Source organism: Falco naumanni, chromosome 1, assembly GCF_017639655.2.
Source record: "Falco naumanni isolate bFalNau1 chromosome 1, bFalNau1.pat, whole genome shotgun sequence".
NCBI classification, from domain to species: domain Eukaryota; kingdom Metazoa; phylum Chordata; class Aves; order Falconiformes; family Falconidae; genus Falco; species Falco naumanni.
In genome coordinates, this window is record NC_054054.1 from 52265933 (window position 1) to 52285598 (window position 19666).

The 19666-nt window shown below is 37.4% G+C and overlaps 1 protein-coding gene across 1 annotated transcript; it reads right to left on the bottom strand.

The window, feature by feature from the left end:
• Nucleotides 1-298: 298 nt before the first annotated feature.
• Nucleotides 299-19635, bottom strand: ZBTB49 (zinc finger and BTB domain containing 49). Its single transcript, XM_040593952.1, has 8 exons — nucleotides 19531-19635; nucleotides 17830-18003; nucleotides 14644-15749; nucleotides 8608-8654; nucleotides 4709-4782; nucleotides 3881-3963; nucleotides 3629-3790; nucleotides 299-1650 (listed from the first exon to the last, which is right to left on the bottom strand). Exons 2-8 carry the CDS (start codon nucleotides 17979-17981, stop codon nucleotides 977-979), a joined length of 2298 nt encoding a protein of 765 aa, XP_040449886.1. The 5' UTR covers nucleotides 17982-18003; nucleotides 19531-19635; the 3' UTR covers nucleotides 299-976.
• Nucleotides 19636-19666: the final 31 nt, after the last annotated feature.

The window sequence follows — 19666 nt, forward strand, 5'->3', positions numbered from 1 at the left end:
TTGAAATGCAGCAACGGATCTATACTGAAAATGCATGCAGCCACTCAAAGCACCAAAGCTGAAAAAGGCCTCTAAGCAAAGTTTCTATCTGTAACGGTCTATCCATTCCATTAATTAGCCAATGTTTTACACTAATTCACTCAAATGCAAGACAATATACTGCTGTATTGATTGCACTTATTTATAGTGCAGCTTTTCTTGCAGTGGTATCCCTATTAGCATTAGTAAAGATACCTGGAATAGATGGAATTGTGTTACTGAAAATCATAAAAACATCAAACACATTGAGCAATTAAGATACAATGTAAAACAACTTCCCTTTATTCGCATTTCCTGATCTTGGTCTTCCTTGTACAAACAATCTGCTGTGCAAAATAGTTTATAAAATACTAAAAAAAGCCTTTATTGTAAAAAAATAAAGTTTCTAGATATACAGTTACTTTGCACTATCACAAATATTGTCCAGTATTTAACATTTACATTTAATATCACAATACTCAAGTCATGTAAACCAATGATCCTACTGGTAAGAAAGCCACTACTGAAACTCAGATTCACTAAAGGATTTGTTAAGTATTTTCCTCCTTTCGTATCTACACCCTTATACAACTCCAATGACCCATAATTGGAATTGTACACTTCTAGTGAAATTAGGCATTGGGCCATCTTCTCCTCCATTATCAGGCAAAAAATACCAAGTTAAATGATAAGTTTAGTAAATGGAAAATTTTAGTAAATTATGGCAACACATGAGCTACACAGTGCAGTCACAGAACAAAGGTCCCCAAAACTAGATCTGAACTTTGCTGAGTGGTGTAAAGGCAGCCCACACTGGGTTCTGGGCATGCATATCAATTTCTACCAGTATCCAAGCTAGCTGGCTTAAAAACTAGCTCTGATCTCTATGCTGCAGTGCAATCACAATCACTTCAGCATGAAATGCCTCTAAGAAGTTTTGATACAGTCCCCTGAGCCCTCATTGTTCCAATTCACTTTCATTCTGCAAGGTCTTCATAGCTAAACCCCAGAGGGTCATGCTGGAGAAGAACGGTCCTTCATTATTCTTGTACGCAGCAGATGATGTTCGACTGCCTAGTGGATCATTACAATGACTGTCCAAGCTAACCCCAGAGGAACGAATCATGGGAATATTATCAGACTGTAAGGGTTCTTCTGCAGAAGACACATCTACATCTGCATAAGCATATGGTGGTGGTGGCGGAGTCTGCTGTGTCTGAGCTTTTGGGATTTTAGCAGAATCCACATTCAGTTTCTGTTGGTTTGCCGAGTCATGGTGTTGAATCATTGATCGCAATTTACAGTAAGAATCCGCAGAACTATCAAATTCCGTTGAATTTGCAGTTGGACGAATGGGAAACTTAACAGACACTGGTAACAATGTAACAGACATTTCTTGGCCAAAAGAGTCAGAACTCTGAGACTTGTCAAGGTCAGATGTTTCAATCCCTTGAGTAAATTCATCTAGTGTGTTTGGACCTTCATCAGCGGCTTTACAATGCATCTTCTTGTGACGCCGTAGAACAGCAGAGCGAGTGAAGCATTTGTTACAAGTTTCACAGGTATAGGGTTTTTCTCCTGTGTGAGTCCTCACATGCCTACGCAGGTCACCAGAGCCTGCAAAACACTTCCCTACAAGACAGAAGTGATAGATTAAGATTTTGTTCTTTAACACAAGTGCATAAACATGTTTCAATTAGAGAACATATGAAGTGATAAGGTACGATACGTCCCAATCGTGGCACTTTATCTAGAACAGGTTCAAACAAGTTTCATCTACTTTTACAATTCAGTGACTTATTTCTTATTCTTAATCTGATTTTCGAACTTGTGTCTCCCAGTGCTGTAGGTTTTGTCTCTGGAGATGGGAACATCCATTAGTATTTGAAAGCTGTAAGTGCTTTCAGTTTGTATCAATCTTCTGGAGGAAAAAAAATAAATTAAATAATCAGTTTAATTAATCTGTCTAGAAAAACACTATGCTGATAAGCTTCTAAATATATTCTTCCAGTGAGAATTGCATCACAGAAAGCAACGGTTTGTTCATTACCAAGGAACTACTCTTGTAGTGCTAAAGAAGTTAGCTTTTTTGTTAACTTTGAGCTAACATCATGCAGCAGTCCACTTTTTATATTCTATCCAGAGAATGCATCAAAACCATAATTTTTTCCTGCTGTAAATATTAGAATACAGTAAAATATTCAACTGTTTGCCTGTCTTCAGAACCACAGGTTCAAATAAGCTCCATTACCATACTGCAAAGAAAAAAAGTGTTTGAGGCTGAACCCCAGCCAAGTGTAGAAGAACAAGCACAACAAGAAAGCATTGATTTCCAGAACTGTGACATTGATTCAGACACCTCACATTCTTTAGGACAGTAGAAGCAAGCTGGTCCCTATTTGTGATTTTGGACAGGCACCAACTAAACCAAACTATTATCTGAAAGCCCAGTAGGACTGCAGTCTCAATTTCGGCATCATGCTTTTTACTCTACTGCCCGTATATCTCTTCAGAAAAGCCACTGAACAGTAATAGTAAGATTACAAATTACTGGAATAATACATGTGGATTTTTTGCATAATGTGAATGATTTCTTAACACTTGATCAGATCTTTGCGCAATTTTTGTCTTCTCAGTACAAGATGAGCTGGCTAAAATGAAAAATAAACAAAAGACCACTGCAAGACAAGATGAAAATAAGCCTATTTTAATGACAACAACACAACTGTTTGTTTATACTTTTCAGATCCTGCATGTCTGTATCTTCTCCTCCTGATCTAAGACCCCCTGATAATACTACCTTTTCTTACGCCTCAATACATTACAAATAAAACATACTGCAGTTGGACTTCATCATATGGAGCTACTCTCCTTCAAAGCCGACTTCTCAGAACATGAATTAAATTATAGCAAAATAGCACTTAAGGGCAGAAAAGTAAGTATGCTAAGTAATGTATGAGATAAGGATAGATAATGCAGTTTCTGAGAACTATGTTATACAATGATGACTCACTGATCAAAGAGCCATTTCCAGACCACCTGGAAGTATGACCTATCTAGCAGATTGAAAATGGGTGTTCTCTGGTATGAAGCACTGATCAAGTTTTGATTTTATTCCAGAGGTTGAACCAAAGTAGCAAAAGGTTTTTACTCTCAAACTGTGGTTGAATGCAGTTAAATCCAAAGAGTATTCAATTGGGCATGGGGGTTGGGGAGACAAAAACCAGAAAAAAGACTCAGTTGATAGTTAAGTGATGCCAAACCTAGCTTTCCATCAGGAAGGACTATACTGAAAATAAATCAATTTTTGAAGCAGCTAGTATCAGTACTTCTATGAAGACATGTACACATACAATGTTGATTCCTCTTATTTCCTTTTTCTGTTCTTCAACTGAAATCCACTTTTGAGCTTATTTGCAACAGCTAAAGGAGTTTAATACACCAAATGAAAGACTATTAAGTATGCAAGACAACATTTTGTGAAAGACTTTCACAACATCATATTTAAATTGAAAATAATTTTGCTTAATTGTTTTTCTGCTGACGTAGGAACTTTTACTCACAATTTAAAAAGCAAAGATACAAGCAAGCTATGCACAGTAAATCTTACCACATGCTGAACAGCTGTATGGTCTCTCTCCAGTATGCCTAATTCTGTGCTTTACTAATTTTCGCTGCATGTTGAATGACTTCCCACATTCATCACAGGTGAATACTTTATCTGCTGTGTGGGTCTTTTTATGCTCCTTTAAATTACTGAAGTTACTGAATCCTACAAAAATAAGACAGACACTGAGATTAAAATGATTCCTCCCATTTCAATCAAAAAGCCTCAGAGGCAGAAACTTTGGTACTTACATACCTCTGCCACAGATATCACACAGATGAGGCTTTTCTCCAGAATGAATAATAATATGACGCTGAACATCACCAGAAGCAGCAAATCTGTAATAGAATACAGAAATCCAACTGTTGTCTTTTATAAGACCGTTATTCTCCTAAACCAAGTATCATGTGGAAATCAACTGCAATGAATGGCTGATGTTCTGAACAAAGATTAAGATTTAAACCAAGATAAATAGATGCATTTAAGAAAAACATTTTGAATCTGGCAATGTCCGACTGAATTAATGCTAGGAAAAAACCCCAAAACAAAAAACACTTTTTCACTGTTAATGTTACTAATTTATTCTGCATTTAAAGATACTCCTGTATTAGTATATTTTCTGTCACATGCCTGCAGAAGGCAAAAATATTTAATGCTTTGCTTAAATTCATCAAGTTGCCTATACTTCACAATTTCCATAAAATATAACAAAAATTGTATGACCAAATAATGAAAAAAAACGTTAGGGAAATGTATAAAACCACATAATTTATTGTAACTCACACTGTTGAAAATACACACAACAGTATATCCTTAACTAAAGACACCAATATAGAAAAGATTAAGTAAGACCACATACTATGTATGCGATGACATGTTTATCTTCTTATTGAGACTTGCAACAAGACACTTGCAGACCTTTATATATTTTAAACCCATCAGTACACATTTAAACCCAATATCTTCCAACCAAAACTGAGCAGGACGCTGCCTTAACTCTTGGCCCAATCATGAAGATTAAAAAAAAAAAACATGGACAAGTTTTAGCATGTTAAGTTTACTAAGATGAACAATTCTACTCACCTTTTCCCACAGATCTCACAAATGTATGGCTTTTCACCAGAATGTCGACGCAAATGTGTCTGGAGATTACCTGCCTGAAGGGACAGGAATTTAAACAATTAAATTCAACTAGTCTGTTGTACACAAATAAAAAGACAATAATGGGAACTATAAGACTGGCTTTTTATTCCTAATTCTAAGGCAGTGAAGACGACAAAGCATGTAAGAACTCGAGCATTCTTATCTAGTAAAGACAGTCTACCATGTACTTCAAGATCAAATGGCTTATTTATACAATTATACATTGACAATAACAGAAAAAAATAATATAAGAGAAGCCTGGAATCAAATGCTAAGGAAAAAGACAGACCTATAGTTGAAAACTGATCCAATTATAAATGAAAATTACACTATCTAGATTGCAGTGAAGAAGAAAATTTACTAGTAATATGGTTCATGTTAGTCTTATTTTCCCTGTCCTACAAATAAAATAGTTACATCAGGAGGTCTGAATTCACCTACCAGGAGGTTAAAAAGAAAATAATAGGATAAACATTTTTCAATCCATAAAACACTCAGAGGCAAGTGCTCCATGCCTATAAATCTTTACTCACGTCAAAAGAAAACAGAACAAGAAGCACAGAAAGGAACAAAAGGGATTACTGGTAATTAGGTTTTATTACATGTCTTTCCTCTCCTAATCCTGTAAAAATCATGCTAGTCTAGCAGGCAAACTAGATGATGACTAGACAAAACCATCTCACTCATTCCAACTTGTTTTTCTTTTTAAATGTTTTTAAAGCCACCACTGCTTCTGAATAGATAATCCACTGGGAGTCCAGTTCTCAAGGCACAGGATAGAGCTAGTTTGGCTAGAAGAGCTGCAGATGTTCCATAAACTCTGCATACTTCCACAGTCAGTTTTTAACCATTCCATTTTCTTTTATGGATAACTGCCTGTTTTTATCTAAGTACAGTAAAGGAACATTAAGTCCTTTCAATCAGGGAAGAAAATTAGGGATGCAAAGATTATCAAGTCCTCCTAAGTCACAGTAAGACAACAAAGACCCATCAGTAATTTCTTCCGACTCCTTTAGATAATAAATTACTTGTGATGATGAATCACTGTAATCAGAACTTATAATATACCAGAACTAAAGTATTGCAGACACAAAAACAGACGACAATTTTAAATGGATCACCATTTGAAACCAGAGAGAGCTTTCTTTAACCCCTGTAAAGTTTTTGAGACAACAGTATGACTGAACCACTGTTCACTCAGGCCAAACTTCATAATACTGAAACCCATGCAGAGAGAGGCATTAGGCACCTATTTCTGAGGAAGAAGACGACTAAACTGACTTCTCCATGGAACAATTTGTGCTCTGCAAAGACAAGGGATTTTGTGCAGAGGTGCACTGGAGAGAAACACAAAAAAGACAGAACCTTTACCTCTATCCACATCACAAAACAAACCATACCATAAGCACTTGAAAGCTATTCTGCCTAAAGACAGAGGGTGAATTTGAAGTGCAACAATTATTCTGAAATAGTTCCCATACAGGCATTTTTAGCCAGTTAGAAACATTTTACAGACAGTAGCAAGTAGATCCATTTATTTATTACAAGCCTGTGTCAACTTCCTCCTAGTAAGACCTTATTAACTGTGTTGAGACAAAAAAAAGGTAGAAACATCAGTAACTTGTATTCTTCCTAAGCTTTTAAGGTGGTACACAACCATGCTTAAGGCATAATATTCTATCCCAATGAAAAAGCGTAAGAGGACTTTTGCTAGCATTTCAATGAACGAAAAAAAATGCTCAGAAGCAGCCTCTTACAGGTACTGGTTGCATACCACTCCTCCCAAATTCAGAGACCAGAGAGACATGCTAGACTTAGTCCACTTGTAACTGGCATGCTTTTAAAGTGTAGGAACTAATGCATACGGTCCCCAAAACCAAGCTCTTCAGAAGGAGGTAGTCAGGAGGTAAAATTGATATCCTGAATCACCAATCAGAGAAGGACCACGTTGCAGCAGGCTGTGTACTAGTAGTAAGGGAAAACGCAGGCTTGGAAGTAGAAAAAAGAACACTTTTCTCCAAAAGCCAAAGATATTTATGGTTACTTGTTCCAGACTATGAGTTCCTATGTCAATTTTCCCTACTCTTAATTTTCTGTTTCACATTCCAACACACAGAACATCAGTTACATTCAGCAAGAGCAGACACACTGTCTCAAAAGCACAGAACATGGAGGCTTAAGTAAGCAAAATGTTGTGATTTCGGTGGCTGCAGACTGAGAAGATCAAGAACAAGATCAGAAATGGTCTTCTAAGAAAAAAGTAGAGAGTAATTATCCTTGCATCTTACTTGCTGGGAGGTGAAATCTTACTTATCTGCACGATTCCAAAGGAAGTACCTCAAAAGTACACAAGTTCCCTTTCATGACCAGAGAAAGAACTGCACCACACAAGCTGAATGCTATATTCTGGATGGGTAGGCATTGTCCATCAGTATGCACCTACCTATACCTTCAGGCAAGTGAGAGAATGGGGAAGGAAGGGGAGGAAAGCTGTTTAAGAGTGTTTAATTAAAAGACAGAAATTTCCGGTTTTGTTGGGGTTTTTGTTTGTTTGTTTTTAATTAAGGAGGAGCAATGCATGTTGCATGAGGAGTCTGTCACACCTGTCATACACTCAGAGTGTGTGAAGCTTTTTTTATTCTCTCTTCCCCCACCGTAATGGTAGACAATATCAGTCCATTTGCCAAAAGTACTTTTAATGGAATTTGGAAATATCCACTTTTTTTTTTTTAAGTAACTAGAAGTTCAGACATCAAAATGAATGAAAATGCACTTTCTTTCCCTAATAAGCAGACTCAGCTTTGCTTAAAATGGCTTGATAAACATCATGAAACAGTATTGTTCACTGGATGCACTGTTATATTAATATTTAGTAACAGAGTGGGGGATATTCATCCATCAAAAAGTCCAGCTGGTGGGCTACAAAACTGGAGCAAGAGAAGCAGAAGCACTGGTGGGTGGGTAGACAAAGACAACATAATTCTAATCCTTAAACCAGGATCCATAAGAAAGACCAAAGTTATTCAACAATAATGATTATTTAATCTTAATGTAAAAATATGCACCTGTCTACTGTCTTCCTGCACTGAGGTGCACACATTGCAACAAAGAAAACAGAAAAGAAATAGATGTTTTGGAAATATGAAACAACTAGGCACCAAATTTGTACAAATACAAATTAATTGTTGTACCTAGAACAGGAAGCAAGCATTGAATGACAAACTAAGAAGCTAAAGATTAGGTCCTGTAAGTAGGGAATTTCACAAGATTTTTTTTTTTAAAAAAATCATAGTTGAGTTTTGTTTACTTCAGACTAACTCTGCTGCTCTTCACAGAAGGAAACTGAGCCCAATTATATCCATATAATTTTTTTTCTCTGACTCATAAAAAATCTGCTTAATAATTTATGCCATTTAGGAAGATTAAATTGTATTGTGAATACAACGTTATACAAAATTCTAACGTGTATTTTCTCCAGACACTGTAAAAAGGCTATTCACAACGTATCCCTAAGCATAAAGCAAAAGAACACATTGAGAATGAATGTTCTCTGTATTTCAAATATAATTGTGGCTCTGTATAATTAAACATTCATTTGAAGGTAAAACACATAACATCTCCTGAGAGTAGACTGAATCAAAGGTACAAAATGTATTAAAGAAATCTAAAACATTTAACATGCTATTTTCAAATAAGACATTATAATACTTTATCCCTAAAGTCAAGTCTGTCTTTGAACAAAATACATCTAATCTACAGACTTAAACCCTTTTTTTAGAACTGACACAAAGATGCATTTCATTTTTAAGTGTAAGTACCATAACATAAAATATTCCCACCTGTGAGAAGTGTTTCCCACAAATGTTACATTCAAAAGGTTTCTCACCTAAAATGAGAAGAAACAGAACACAGAACTTCTAATAGTTGCAACAGAATACAAATGCTTTAAATTGTTACACTTCCTTTTAAAACATGTAAGATAAGAGTAAAAACATCCCCAAAAGAACACTTACCCATATATTTAAGGGGAAATCAAGAGGGAAGTACAGCATTTACTATTAAGCATGTAAGGCAGACTCGCTCAGAAACAGAATTTATCTTTCAAAAAAAATAGGTAAAAAAGTTTCGATAAGCAGTGTTTTGTGATTTATTTTTTTTTAACACTGTTCTTTTCCAAATGCAAGGGGTCTCGTACCTCCAGGAAGAAGAGAATAGATGACAAGGTCCTACAACAGCAGCAGCTATGGGAAGTGCACCAGTTTTTCCACTTATACACACAAAAGCCCACTCTTAAAAAGAATAAGGAATGCAGAGAAGCTAATTTGGAAGGAATCCCTTTTCTGTGTTCAATATGTACGATACATCTCTGATCAGCATGTAGCCATTCACCTCCAGCAAATATTTATTTGCCTTCAAATTCTCATCCTATAGAGCTCATAATTAACCCAAGTATTTTGCTTCAAAATTCTGAATTTGATCATATAGAACCGGGAGTTTTGAATTGCCAAAAACATGAGCAGCTTCAGTAAAAAAAATAGCGCAGCCCACTTCAGCTTTTCAAAATAACTTGACTCTCAATCTAGAATGTGACTGCACAATACTTCAATTCTCTAGCTGTCAAACTGAGATTAATACATTTTTCTAATCACTTTTTCTCCTCTATAGCGTTTCATAAAGGCTATTTTTTCCCCTCTCTGGATTAATTCTTGGTTTCCTAGTTTTTACACTTTTGATAAAACTCTCTACGCATCTTCTAGAATTTACGCTAATAATGCTCAACATACCACTGAATTCAGTGACAGACTTCTAATTATATATATATGTTAGACTAATGAAAATATAATCTGGCCCACAGGTAATTAGTGTAAATCCTTGTGATTTTGTATGCAGATATTTCCAAAAAGAAAGAGATCTTACACTGTGTTTCATCTTGATGCTGATTCAAAAACTGTCTAAAGATTTTTATTTACATTTTTACATTTTTCCTGATTTTACAGAATACCTCTTGGCTATCTGTAGCGTTCTCTTCCAGCAAGTATTCTCTACATCAGAATACCTCCTCCACCCTCGAAGTGTTATGAGCAACATCTACAATATCCAAGTGTTGAGGTTCCATTTTCCTTCCCTGCTGCCAAATGCAGGTGATGTTCTTTCAACATATTTCAGGATCAAGGATTAAATGCAATTCTCATAGATTTTAAAGTACAGAGTAAACATACACAGTGGTTTCACAAGTAGCAATCTTGCAGTTAGCCTGACAGCTTGAGGCTGTATTTATTGTTTCTACTTAATGAAGAATGGAAATCTTACAGCAGTTTCAAGAAAGCTTTTATTCAATTAAAGATAAAAATTAAGAAACCAATAACTCAACTATGAAGAGCACTGAGGCTTGGTTTCATTATGGCTCTAAATTTGCAAAACACTAAAAGTTCTGGTACTGACAACAGAAATATAAATGAAATGAACAGGGAGCCAGATCTGTGACAACTGGGAAGGCTTCAGACAACCATAAAAGCATCCAGGTAATTTGAAATGGAGGATAAAAAACACCAGTAGCAATTTCTGCAGAAATTACCTACACAAAGGAAAAAGTTACTGTTGACACAAAGACTATTATCTGAACAGAAATCTACTCTGAAATAACTAGAGGGGGAGGGCGGGAACTGGAGGCTCAAATTTCTCAAAACTATTGTTGCAGGCTGCATGCAGTCTCATTATAACTGTACTTTTGTACAAAGAGTTGGAAGTTCTTTCCCTGTGATAAAGGGAAAACAAAAAAGTTTTGTTTGAAAGGAAACAGCGAAGTTGGTTTTAGGAGAACAATTCTGTACCTGCTTAAAACTCCAAACCACCAAGTATATCAAGTAGCATACTTTCAAGAATGAATTCTAGCAGAAATACTAAATTACTCAGTGTTGTAGCATCCATCAGATAAAGTGAGGCTAATTGCTTCCTAGGGTGTATTAGCAAGACTGCAGCTAATAAGCTGAAGATTATTCTTCTCTACCTATTGGCGAGACCACATCTGGAGCTTTAAGAAGAGAAGGCAAACAGGAAATCTTACTGCTGTCTACATGCAAGGGGAAGACAGACACAACCGGGTTGTTCTTGAAGGTACACAGTCACGGGACAAGAGGCAACAGACATACGTTAGAACATGAGAAATTCTGATTAGGTATAGGAGAATAATCTTTTGCCCCATGAGGGTGGTCAAACACTGGAACTGGTTGCTGGGAAAGGTTGTGAAATCTCTGTCCTTGACCCAAAATTTGACTAGACAAGATCATGAGAAAAACGATCCAATCTAATTTGACCTGCCACCTCCAGAGGTCCATTCTAATCTAAATTATTCTATGATTCTATGACTGTCATTAAACTCCAAACCAAAAACCTTATCTGAGAACACTAATCTTCTCAAAGACCATGGCTGGATCAACAGCAACGGAGAAGACTGTGGGAAAATTAGTAATTGAACTACAATTAAGACAATGCTTAAACAAACATCCAGGAGACTTTACTTTCAAACCCTTGGACTGCCTCGTGTTTTCTATCTTCTGTTGCATCCTTCTTATTCCACACTCTGCAAGAAGAGATAAACATAATGTACACAGTAGTGGGATCAAAGCAGTGGTGTGTCAGCTCCACGGGAAAAAGGCATGAAGGCAGAGGGAGTGTTTCTAAAGAGATCACAAAGGCGAGGAGCAGGACCCGCTAAGGCATGGAATGCTGGCAACTTACTCAAGGCAAAGCTCAGAATGAAAAGGCTGAGGATCAACAGTGTATTACATGACAGTGTAACTCTGCTCCTGTTGTATTCTATCCTGCCAAGAGTGTTCTGTGGAAAGGTTGGGTTTTGGGTGGGTTTTTTTTGTGTTATATGCCTCCTGAAAATATTTTTTAAGATTTTTTTTTTTTAAACCCAAAACACTGCATGTTCTTGGACAGGTAAGGACTTTGTAAGAGAGATATACTTGCTTCCTTTTTTTCAGATAGGTCAAGCTAATAAAAAACAAGTAACATTCAGTTAAGTTAAAATCAGTCTTAGAAGTCAATGCAATAGGCTCTGTTTAGAGATTCCTTTAAACATTCCCTAGCAATACAATTAAAACTAGACAACCCAATACAAGGACTTGTGTTGAAACATAGTATGCCTGTCCTTCACACAGAAAACTCATCAATGCAAACATGTTAATCTGTAATTTTTTTAGTAGTTCCTGGTGTTTAGGGACAGAGGATTTCACATGTGCTTCTTTTTGACAACTAGGCCATTACAGTACTTGTTAGAAGAGTTGTCATTTGTGGGTTAAAAACTGGCTTGCCAGTATGAAAGCTTTTTTTTAATAACTTGCTTCCTTCATCTCTTCAACAAAGCCAGATCTGGAGGACTTTCAGTAAGCACTCTAATACTTAAATGCTTGCTAACCCTTTTGTTTAGCTCTAGAAAATGAATGTTTTTAAATAAAATTAATTAGCTAGCAATTTGCTATGCTTTCTGAAGTGGTAGATGAATGGAAATGGCTTTTAGCATCACTTACATCACTTAACTACCAGTATACCTAATATTAATGATACAGATGTGCCCTTCAGCTACAGATCCTTCATATATTAACTATCCAATGCAATTTCCCAAATACTCTTTTTGCACTGGCTGGATATTTAAAAACAAATTAACACGACCCAAAAATTACAAGCAAGCAAACAGGTCTATCTAGTCGTATTCTTGTCTCAGTTTTTCCATCCTTCTTTGTGCTTATTATTTGTTAAACTTACATGCTTAAACTTTGTCAGTGTAGCACATCTATAGAAGAGCATTAATGACACATTAAGTAGCATTCAAATCTGGATTTTTTTTAAAACTATTGGAAGAACATAGTGTTATGAGAAGCAGCATGGAATTCCTGAATTCAATATATACTCAGACTAGCAGAGAAGGACAGCAACAACAACAAAACCAAGTCTAGGATCACTTTTCTTACACAACTTATAAAGCTAGTTAATATCAAGCAGTGTGGTGAATGTAAAACAGTATCTACCAGAGCTTAAGGGGAGTGGAAGCATGTGTAAATACACAGACCTCAAATAAAAACAAATAAATGAATTGCAACATGCATAAATAACCTTGCAAAGCTACTGCAACCCTTTTCCTATTTTTCCATTTCCTAGACTTGTAAGCATTTGCTGTCCATGCTACATTAAAAAAAAAAAAAAAAGAATTTGTAGAATTCTTGTATCAGGGCTATAGTAACTTTCTTCTACAAAGCTTAGTACCCAGTCCACTCCCCTAACCTTGAAGTTACAATACATTTGAAGAGGTGAACTAAACTTTGAACTTCATGTTTTAAATGGTTTAGCAGACTCTGAAACATACAATAATGAAATTTATCATTCAGACAACACAATCTTAACAGAACTAGTTTAATGGGTACCAGAACTCACAGAATCCAGATTTCTTCCAATGATTGAGATGTCTAAGGAAGGGCAAATTCTAACAGGTTTCTCATAGTTGGGGGTCCCTCTTTCGCATAGATGCTCTAACACAAACTCACATGTTACTGACTTCAGAATCTCTCCCTCAGCTGGGTCTTCTCTAGATACTCAAGCCTCTATCTGATCACCTATTTTGCTGAAATTTCTAAAATATTAAAATATACCTGATTGTATCAGCTCAAATCAGATAATAGGTTCAAAAAAATCCAAGGCAAATAGAGGATCTAGGTAAGAGACATACGCAACTGTTTCACAGAAGACCAAATGAAAAAAATATATTATTAGTAAGGTGAACATACAGAAGTAGTGAAAAATACTAAGTGAAAACTACAGAAGCTAATGAAAAATGTTCTTATTTTCCGGTTCTGGAAAGATTTTTCTTGTATGGAAATACAAATTCTCAATACCAAGGCTCAATTCACAAAAGAAGTTAATGTCTGCTAAGAGGGATTCCTATTTACTGTCACAGTACCAATACATGTATGGTCATTTGCAAAATGATGTTTATTTGACAAGACCAAGGGAGATGCACTTGTGTATTTAATACAGGGAAAAAGAAAGGCAAAAAATATTCAACACCTTAATCAGGAATGCCATCTCAAGGACTTGGAATCAATGGTGTTATTTGACTAGCTAAGGTAATTCTTGGAAATCCTTTTAAAAAAATGTAACTAGAGTTGTAGAAATATAATAGAACATGCTGGTTAAATTGAACAAATTAGTTAAATCAAAGTTAGACTAGGTCTTGTTTTTCACTAGAATAAAAAGATGCATAGAAATAAATCTATGCTAAGTTTAAAATAATATTACCTGTGAGTTTTTAAAACAAAGTAAATTAATTCAAAATTCCCATTCACTCTGCAGCCTACTTGTCAGCAAGAGCATTATTACCTAGATAAATGCAACAAAAGTTGTTCACAATAGGAAAAAGGTATAAACTAATTATAGAGCATCTTTCTACAGGTTAAAAGGAAATGACTACCAAGCCCTCATCACTTGTATCCTGCAATGAATATACGATCAGAGAGAACTGAGGTCATCTAGAACACCTGTAGTATCATTTCCTATCCATTTACACTTTTTGTTGTTATCTGACTCGGACTTCCAGGCCATCTGACAAACTGACTTCAAATGCCCCTTCTAAATGCAAGACAAAAATAAAATGTTCATTGAAGTATCAACAAAACATTATTTGAAAAAGAACCCTAGAAAAACAAGTACGAAGGAGAAATCTTTACTACAACTCTCAGCTAAGCTCAGTCTTAAGTGTCTTTATTCCTGTAGGATTATTCATTTTTAAAACCAAAACTACAACCTTTTGAAAACAGACCCTTAAACAGCTTCTCTGAAACAGGAGAAGCTGCAAACTAAGTTATTGATAACTGTACCTGTATGAGACCTTTTATGGAGCTCCAAATTGCTTGGATGTTTAAAAGCCTTCCCACATAATTCACAAGTATATTGCCTCTGTGACTGAAGAGTCTGTGATTGCCCTTCTTGTTCCAAAGGACCTTGAGACCTTTCAATTTCAACAGTTTGTTCAAAATTCTCAGAATTCACTAGATCGTCAGCTCCTTTTTCATCAGTAACTCTAACATTTATCATGTCCATGGTACTTTCATTTACAGATTCCATTACTCTTGTTATTGTACTGTCATCTCTTTTAGGTTCAGGTGGCTGTTCTGCAGATTTCTGAGATCTTAGAAAATTTAACTTTTTGAGGTGTACTGCCTTTTTCAGCCGCATCTGTTTGGTGGGCTGCATAAGTGTGCTTTCTGCATCTTGGTCTGAAGCAGCTTCATTCACGGACTGAACCAGAAAGTTTGATGGTAAATGATCAGAGGTTTCCAGAATACACTCAGAGTGATTGACAGTACAAGAATTACTCTCTACTGTGTTTATTTCTGTAGATGTGTTGTAAGAAAAAGATTGTTCTGCTCCTCTCTCATGATTAGAGCAAGCATTTTGCTTATAGAACTGTTTACTGTAAAAGTTGCGTAGTTTATAATAGTAATTTGGTTGTTTAAAAGGAAGCTCTGTGCAGTTGCCATCTAAGGAGTCTTGTGGTTGTTTCTGTACATCACTTGAGGGTGTGTGAAGATTAACAGACTGCGATGTGTGAGAATGGTGGTCAGCCAAGACTTTATTAGCTTGTGTGTCAGACGAGCATTCATGCAATAGGTTTGTTCCATAACTGTCATTGGCACAGCTTGTATCTGCAGTCAAAGTATTCTGCAGCGAAAATACGCTATTACAAGGCATGCTCGCTGTTTGCTCTACAGCTGCAGAAGACTTTAAAAAGGTGTGGCAAATGTTGAGCACATTTTGCACTTGGAGACACTGTGCAATATCCAACATAGCTTGTACATTGTCCTGGCTAAGATCCAAGTGAGAGGTGTACATGAAGTCCAAGATCTGGCCTATGCCACCTACATTTTTAATGTCCAAGTGAAAGACATCATTCTTCTGGCCTGAAGAATTCTGGAAAAGGGTCCTGATAAAATAAGACAAATAGTCAGACACAAACACATATAATTCACGAACACTTCTATGAAAAAAATACCACCTCAAACAGACTGCCTGGTATGAAACAACAATTGACGCTATATGGTCCTTTTTTTACACTATATGCTCCATTACTTGCCTTATGTATTATTCCTACACTAGTGGTACACAAAGTATGTATAAAATAAAACGATCCTTTATATAAATTTTATTTTCTATTTTTTAATTTTTGGAATCACACGCAATACTTGTGGTTTCCTATCCAACATTCTTAACATATTAGGTGCACTGTTGTATTTACAGACTATTTGCAAAAGTTGGTTGATGCACAATGGTGTTTCTCCTTCCATTATGGCAAATAAAACAGGTCATGATAAATTTTCTAGTGAAAAGGAGAAGATTGACCTCAAAGTCAGCTAAATTACCCTCTTCTGACAACTGAGTCTGTCCATCAAACTTTATCAGTAAACCTTACTGAAGTTCGTATCATTAATTCTTTCTCCACAAGCAGATAAGAGGATGGTGATAGTACACAAGAGAACGGCATTACCTTCAATCTATTCCCTCATATAAATAAAAAAGGTACTTTTGTACTGGTGCTGGATGAGAACCAAGTAAAAGAATAATGAAGAGTACAGGTAAATAAGCCTAAACAGTCCAACCAATACCCACTGAATTGTCACTGAATCCTTGGAAGTGTATGAATTCATAAGACTTCTTACTATTTGATATAAAGTACTCTTACCATCAGAGCTGTAGTTCTTCACGTGCATAACCAGTCCTAGATTAAGTGGGTTCATACTCTGCCTCAGTCAGGAACTTCACATCCTTCCATTAAAACCCCCAGTCTCAAATCTGATACTCTAACAGTAAACGACGATACATAAATGGGGTCAGGTCACTCCTATGTAGCTATTTTCCTACACTAGGAAATTCCCTGAACTTCATGATTTCTCTCTGTGGGTTTACTCTCAAATTAGGTTTTGTTTAAAGGTGGTCACAAAACCCATGAGCTCTGAATCTTAAGTAAATAACAGTCTAGGCTTAAACTTTAGAAATGCAGAGGCTACCCTGAAGGCAGTGCCCATATCCAAATTCTTTCATAAATCCAGCCCATACTATCTACATTAAAACCAGAACTATAGTGAGTAGATCTGGTTTGAGAGTCTAAATAAATTAGTCATTAATATCCTACTGAATTTTAGTAAAAGCTGAGCGTTTAGTTCTTTTTTACTACTTGAAAAATCCAGTCTTTGAGCATAATTTCACTTCATCACCAGGATTTCAACACTAGAAGATAAAAAAGGAAAACCAACCTCTCATCTTTTTTTCCCCGAACATAAAAATAATTTTCTTACGCAACAATTAGTAATCAAGCTTTAGAGATGTTTCAAGAAACAATACCTAAAAACTGCCAGATCTAACAGCTTGCTCATAACTAATGTAAAACACTAAGCTGAGAGATCCTGCACCCCCTAAAATCTAGAGAATCAGTGAGGGCTATACAGAGAGGAAAGAAACCAATGATGTGGCTTCATGGGCCACCTGTATACATTAAAACACAGATCTTGTCTCTGGGACTGTTCTAAACAGAGATTCATAATAACCTACATAATCAAATTTTATTTTGAATACCCAGTAGATGAAACAATTCACATTATCCGGAAATGGGTAATGTGAATTGTTTCATCAATTATATCCATCATCTGGCTCTGTTCATGTACTCTACTAAGCTTCCTGTAAAGAGTTACCTTTTCAAAATGAAATACTGAATGCAAGTCTATGCCAGAATCCATTATATGAGGCACCGTAAGCAAGCAAGGATCAAGAAAATGCCAAACTCAAACAGTGCTGTAGTTAGCTATGTATATCTAGAAAATAAATTATAACAGACACAGTTTTTAATTAGATTAAATATTTGGTACAGATTTATCTCTAGACAGTTTTTTCCCCTTACACTAAACAGTTATGTAGTCTGCAACTACCAGAAAAAAATTCCCTTCTCAGAGAAAACATTAACCAAGGGCATTTAGTTCATTATTTAGAAATAAGAATTTTCTATTACATACCTGAAATACTGGCTGAAAGCAGCTAATACATTTTTGTGTGCTTTGAAGCAGACACCTTTTACCACCAGCATGCAGTCACAGAGAAGACCCTGGATGCGCTGTTCATGTAGCTGCTGGAGAAGATGACAACTATGGCTAGCAACAGTGTCCATGCTAGAATATCATTTAAATTACCTACAATGAAATAGAATGCTAAGATGAATTTTAAATATTAAATTTTAAAATTAATTTAGAATAGAAAGAACAATATTACAATTTGTTTTAGCTCCCAAAGCAAACAGACTTCAGTTTACACCTGCAATGTGAGCTCTAATGATGTTTTTCTGATCTGTCGCAGTATTGCTCATCAGTAGATATACAGTAATATACACAGAAAACACAGATTTTAATTAAGTTTTGCTTACAACTAAAAGCTTCCACAAAAACGTGCTAACAGCGCTGCCTCTCAACTCCATAACCACAAAAAAACCCCACCCAATTTAGCCAACTTCAACAAGAATCAGATTCTAAGGCAAAAAACATATCACACCTACAAAATCAACAGCATTTCTAGAGGAAAACCACAGCTTCTTCACCCTCTACACTGAAAAGGGAGAACACTGTAGCAGCACTATTTATACCGTATTTGTTGTTGTTGTAGCTAAGCAGATTTCCCACATGGATCTGATTCATTAGACAAGTCAGCATAGCAAGTTTTTATTTATTTAATACAATGTGAAATCTCTTTTAAAAATCACTTATTTGAACAGGTTGAAGGGAAGACAAGTAATATTCCCAGACAACACATTTACATACAATCCTATATTTGCTTTTTTCTTAATTGAAGAAAGATAAAATTCCTCCCCCGCGCACTTGTAGATACAAAAGGAAAATTCCAACTATTAGGACAGTTAGAACTTCTAGTCTTCCATGTAATGAATGAAGCAGAAAAACCACCTTGAGTTAGACGTGACAAGAAAGCCAGCTGCCCCTTCTCAATTCTGATGAGCACTAAAGGCTCCACATCCTAATTTATTCTGTTACTCTGCGACTCGCTGCCTCCTGTTGCATTGAGGTGGGCTACTATATCGTACTATTTTTGGTTTTATTCTTATCGCGCCTTTTACCAGGCTTTAAAATAAAGCACCCACATCTGCCTACTAGACAACTGCTTTGTGTACGCCTCTCCCCACAGCACCTCGCAAGCCCTGAACAACCTGTGCCGCCAGGAGCCCGCCCGCCCCCCGACGGGGGAGGCCGGCGCGCCGAGCTGCTCCCCAGCAAGAGGAGCCCCGAAGCAGCCGCACAAATATGCTCAAACTGCCATTTCGGGTTCCGCTCGGCCTCGCCCCGCCGAAGCTCGGGCCGGGGGGGTCTGCGGGGAGAAGGGGGCAGGGGAAGGGCCGCCCTCACGACACAATACCGGGCGCCGGAGGGGGGGAGGGGGGGCGGGCTCTGCCCCGGAACCAGGCGGGCGGGCAGCGGCGCGGGAAGGCGCGGAGCCGCCGCAGGCGGAGCAGCCGGGCGAGGGACCGGTAGCAGGTGGAAGCAGCCGCTGCCGCAGGGCGACAGAGCTGCGGGCGGGCCGAGCGCCAGTCGCCGCGGCGGGACGACGCGGCCGCCACACAGCCCTCAGCGGGCGGGGGTACCGCGGCGCGGCCTGGCAGAGGCGGGGAGGGCAGCCGAGGGGAAGGAGCCGGCACTGCTCAGCCCAGCGCTTACCGGCTCCGGCCACCTCCCAGCTCCATCCCCACGCGGCCGCCCGGCGGCAGCCCCACCATCAGCGGCGGCCCCAGCCCGCCGCTTCCTTCCGCTGCCGCCCCTTCCGCTTCCGCCGCGGGGCGGGGGGCGCGGGGCG